At 33.9% G+C, this 4,095-nt stretch overlaps 1 protein-coding gene across 3 annotated transcripts; it reads left to right on the plus strand.

The window, feature by feature from the left end:
* Positions 1 to 582: 582 nt before the first annotated feature.
* LOC123563958 (uncharacterized) lies at positions 583 to 3,874 on the plus strand. Of its 3 annotated transcripts, none has more exons than XM_053536598.1 (2): positions 583 to 703; positions 1,456 to 3,874. In XM_053536598.1, exon 2 carries the CDS (start codon positions 1,820 to 1,822, stop codon positions 3,674 to 3,676), a length of 1,857 nt encoding a protein of 618 aa, XP_053392573.1. In that variant the 5' UTR covers positions 583 to 703; positions 1,456 to 1,819; the 3' UTR covers positions 3,677 to 3,874. The 3 variants fall into 3 exon arrangements, with proteins under 3 accessions (XP_053392573.1, XP_053392575.1, XP_053392574.1); XM_053536600.1 differs by having other exon boundaries at positions 1,786 to 3,874; XM_053536599.1 differs by having other exon boundaries at positions 585 to 703; positions 1,651 to 3,874.
* Positions 3,875 to 4,095: the final 221 nt, after the last annotated feature.

Here is a 4,095-nt window from a genome sequence, read left to right on the forward strand (position 1 = left end):
TTTCTACAAAGATCTGTTAAATTCCAACCAGCGGTTGCAGAGACATACTCCTAACAAGAATTGTACTATATTAAACTATTGTGGAATAACTGAAGGGCGATAATTCGAAAAATCATCAAACCGGAACATGAAGATAATAATAGTGGACATCTCCTCTTTATAGTAAAGCTTCCTATCAATTTTCACTAAATTCCATCCAGTGGTTGCTGAGAAATACTCAAAACAAGAATTGTACTATAGTATACTATTGTTGATTAATTAAAGGGCAATAACTCGAAACATTATCAGACCGGAACACAAATAAAATAAGTTTATGCACATCACACTCTTGATAATAAAGCTTCCTATGAAGAGCGGCTAAATTCCAAATTGTGCTTGCTGAGAAAACTCAACGATAGCAGTATTTTACTGTATGCACTGTTAAATAGTCAAAGGGCAATGACTCCGTGAAAAATCATCTGACCGGAACAACAAGTCTGTGAAGTTTCGAAATAGATTACAATCATCAGTGGGTACGTAGAAATACTCCGGACAAGGAAGAATACGGGACGGACGGACGTAGTACCGGTCTTTTAGTGGTGTATAACCTTCAGTATGGAAATTTAACATATTGAAATTTAACATACTAAAATGTGCACACAAGAATCAGATGAGGTAAAGGAGATGTACTGTGAGCCGTGCCGTAAAGATGGATTTAAAAATGGTAAAGCTGATGGATTCTTTAAAACATGTGTTGAGTATTTGTGTGCAACTTGTGTGAGATATCATAGAAAACACCTATCCTTCGATCATCTGTTTTGACGCTCATGAGTTTTGACGCCCTTATTTATTTTGCGGTCAAATAGGTATAAGTGACCCTTTATGATGCCAAATTACACACGTTTGCAAAGCAGGCAATATTTTACCTTGCTCAAATAAAACATTAATGCATTCAACAGACTACAGTAAGATTATATTATTTTTTCGTACTTTGGTGTATTTTTATGTCTTTTTAATAATGCAAAAATCTCCAATCCTTTAAAAACCTAATTCTTACAGAAGCAACTGGTCAGGAATTCAGATCTTGGTTTTCTCTTTCACCCAGCTATTTTTCATAGTCACAAGACAGTTCTTTGACTGAAATTTTGAATAAATTTTAGATTTTTCACTCTCCTGTACCCTATACACCTTGTATCATTTGAAAACATTAAATTAATTTAATTGAATATGGTTTTGCTGCTCTTTGGCAAATCTTGTTGTAAATAAAGAAGGTCATGTTTCTAATAAGTTTTCACTGAAAATACCAAAGTTAGAGCTGTTAGAAAGGGTTATATATTTTTGTGTCCTCACTGTTTTGATAATGAATGACTGCTATTAACAATATGTAAAGTGAATAAAAAAGATCACATTTTACAAAGAAATAGTAAAAAGGTCACTTAAAAAGATTAATATTAATTTGTTTATTGTCCTTTTAAGTTTCAGGTCTCGACTGCATTCACATAGAAATATACCAGCCAAATATGATTTTGGCCATATAGGCTCCAGAAAAGTGAAGTTTTGGTTAAGAGAGCCAGCCAATCAAAAGGCGTCATTTCTCATGAGCCTTAAAAATATGGATGCCTCGATGGTCAGTCAGCAATAATACAAATATTGACACCTTTTTGCCCACAGAATTCACAAAACAAGAATAAAATAAAGGGAGACATGCCATAGTTTATAACAACACTATTTATTTGTTTAATTTATCTATATTACTAATGAAATATATGTTAGACTGCTTAAAGGCGTCAAAACTAATGACTCTAGGATACCAGACCATGATCTACAAGACAAAAATGACATGCCCCAAGATTTCTGTCTTGAACCTTGTCCATCACACTCTGGGGAGATAGTCAAGTTCTACTGTAAAACATGCAATAGCCTTGCTTGTCCACATTGTAAAAGTGACCTGCATACTAACTGTACTGATGTATTTCACTTACCAAAACTATCTGCTGACTTTGAGAACAGTGCTGAGCTGAAAGACTTGGAAAAAAATATACAAAAAGCCAAAAAGGAATTGGGTAGTGTTAGAGGAATGATAAAGAAAAGTGAAAAACATGCAATAATGTTAAGAGCTGATGTAACAAAGGTCATGAAAAAACAGAGGGATGTCATAAATTTGCGATATGATAATTTAGAAGAACAAGTTAACAGAACAATTGATAAAATTTACAGTGATGACAATGCAGAACTTCAAAAGCAGTCAGATAAAACTGATACAGTTGATAAAGAACTTACTTCTTTACAAGCAGATATACAGAACACAAAGAGAGCTTTACAAAGGTGTAAGCTCTATGTAAAATCAAAAAATGCTGATAAGGTAGTTAATTCAGTGAGGGAAAGACTAAAAGAGATAAAGGAGGAAGTTGTTGTCCATGGTTACAGTTATGAGCCAGTTGAGACTTCTGCACGTGAACGAGAGCTTGGTTTAGTAAGGACAGAAGGTAAAATAAAATCAACAGACATAACAGGATCACTTCTTTCATACATACATCTAGAAGCAAAAATGGCCATGATGTTGGTACGAGAATTACGTAGATCTCATTTATATACATGTATGTTAATAATTGCTATGATCTTGTTGGCAGTGTTTGACATCAAAGTCCACATGTTTTACATACTTTTCCTTATTGCAGTAATAATTCTTATGTCAAAAAAATGTTTCATGACTGAGATGAGACTTTCCTTGGTTCACTTGAGACACAATTTGATTAAATATTTGTTAGAAGTATGTATCAACATAACAAAAGGGACTTTGGAGAGTTTAAAATATAAAAATGTCAAAGACTGTGTGTTGTTTTGCCGTCTTCAGGAATGGTTCAAACAGTTACATTCCAGATATATCAATGTGAAAACTAAAAGTAATGCCTTGTGTGACATCACTGGACTGTGCTTTCTATCTGTAAAACACCTGGTTGCTGTTGATAATAGAAATTCTTCTGTAAAAATTATTGATATTGAACAGCAGTCTGTGATAACAGAACTAACTCTTGGAGGAAGACTGCCCTTCCAAAATCCATGGGATGTTACAAAAATAGGTGGTGACCAGTTAGCTGTTACAATTCCACACTCTGAAACTGTATGTTTCCTTCAACTTACATGCTGCTTTGATGTCGAATTGATCTCCCTTTCACTGACACGTACAATATCAGTTAGCTGTCGCTGCTATGGAATAGTTTATGCCAACAATAAATTGATAATTACATCTTCAGGACTCAACAGTTGTGTTAAAATACTTGATTTGGATGGGAACACACTGCAAAGTTACAGTAAAGATTCTGGAGGTGAGAATTTATTTCAGCTTCCATATTATATTGTCATCAGTCCAGATCACAAAACATTGTATGTGTCAGACTTCCACTGTTGCCAGGTAACTAGATTGTCAATGGATGGAAATGTTCTAGCAGTCTGCAAACACAGTCAATTTACAGAGCTATTTGGAATGACAACAGACAAGACAGGGAAAATATATGTGTGTGGTTGGAGCAATATTTTTATGCTGTCAGATAATCTGGCTGAGGGTCAGAAACTTAAAGATGTAGTCAAACCATTAAATAACATTGCTTATTGTGACAAAACAAATACTTTCTGCCTAGCTTCAAACCAACATGACAATATAACATGTTTCAACAAACTCGAGGCAAATGAAGTTTAACATGTTTCAACAAACTTGAAGCAAATGAAGTTTGAGTCTTGTGTATGAGTAGTATATTTGATAAATGTACTGTTTCAGATTACATGTATTACAAATATATATGCATTTGTAATTGATCTGTTGGAATGTATATTGTGTTGTGGTACTTGCTGTAGGGAAGGCATTTCACAAGACAAAACAAAACATAATTATATCATAAATGATTTCTTCATATTTCAAAGAAGTCCATATCCTAAAAAAATAAAATTTAAAACGTCTCTTTACTGACCTAAGTCAGGACACAGCGCATCAGGGTCGTAGTGAATAATGTTCTATGGTTTTGCAATAAGTGCTAAAATCTCTCCCTATATAAAGTTGCGAGGGCAACAAAAGTGAAATATTACCTGTGATTAAAACTAAGAAAATTGTTAAAGGAGGGA

The sequence above is a fragment of the Mercenaria mercenaria genome, chromosome 2, assembly GCF_021730395.1.
Source record: "Mercenaria mercenaria strain notata chromosome 2, MADL_Memer_1, whole genome shotgun sequence".
NCBI lineage: Eukaryota > Metazoa > Mollusca > Bivalvia > Venerida > Veneridae > Mercenaria > Mercenaria mercenaria.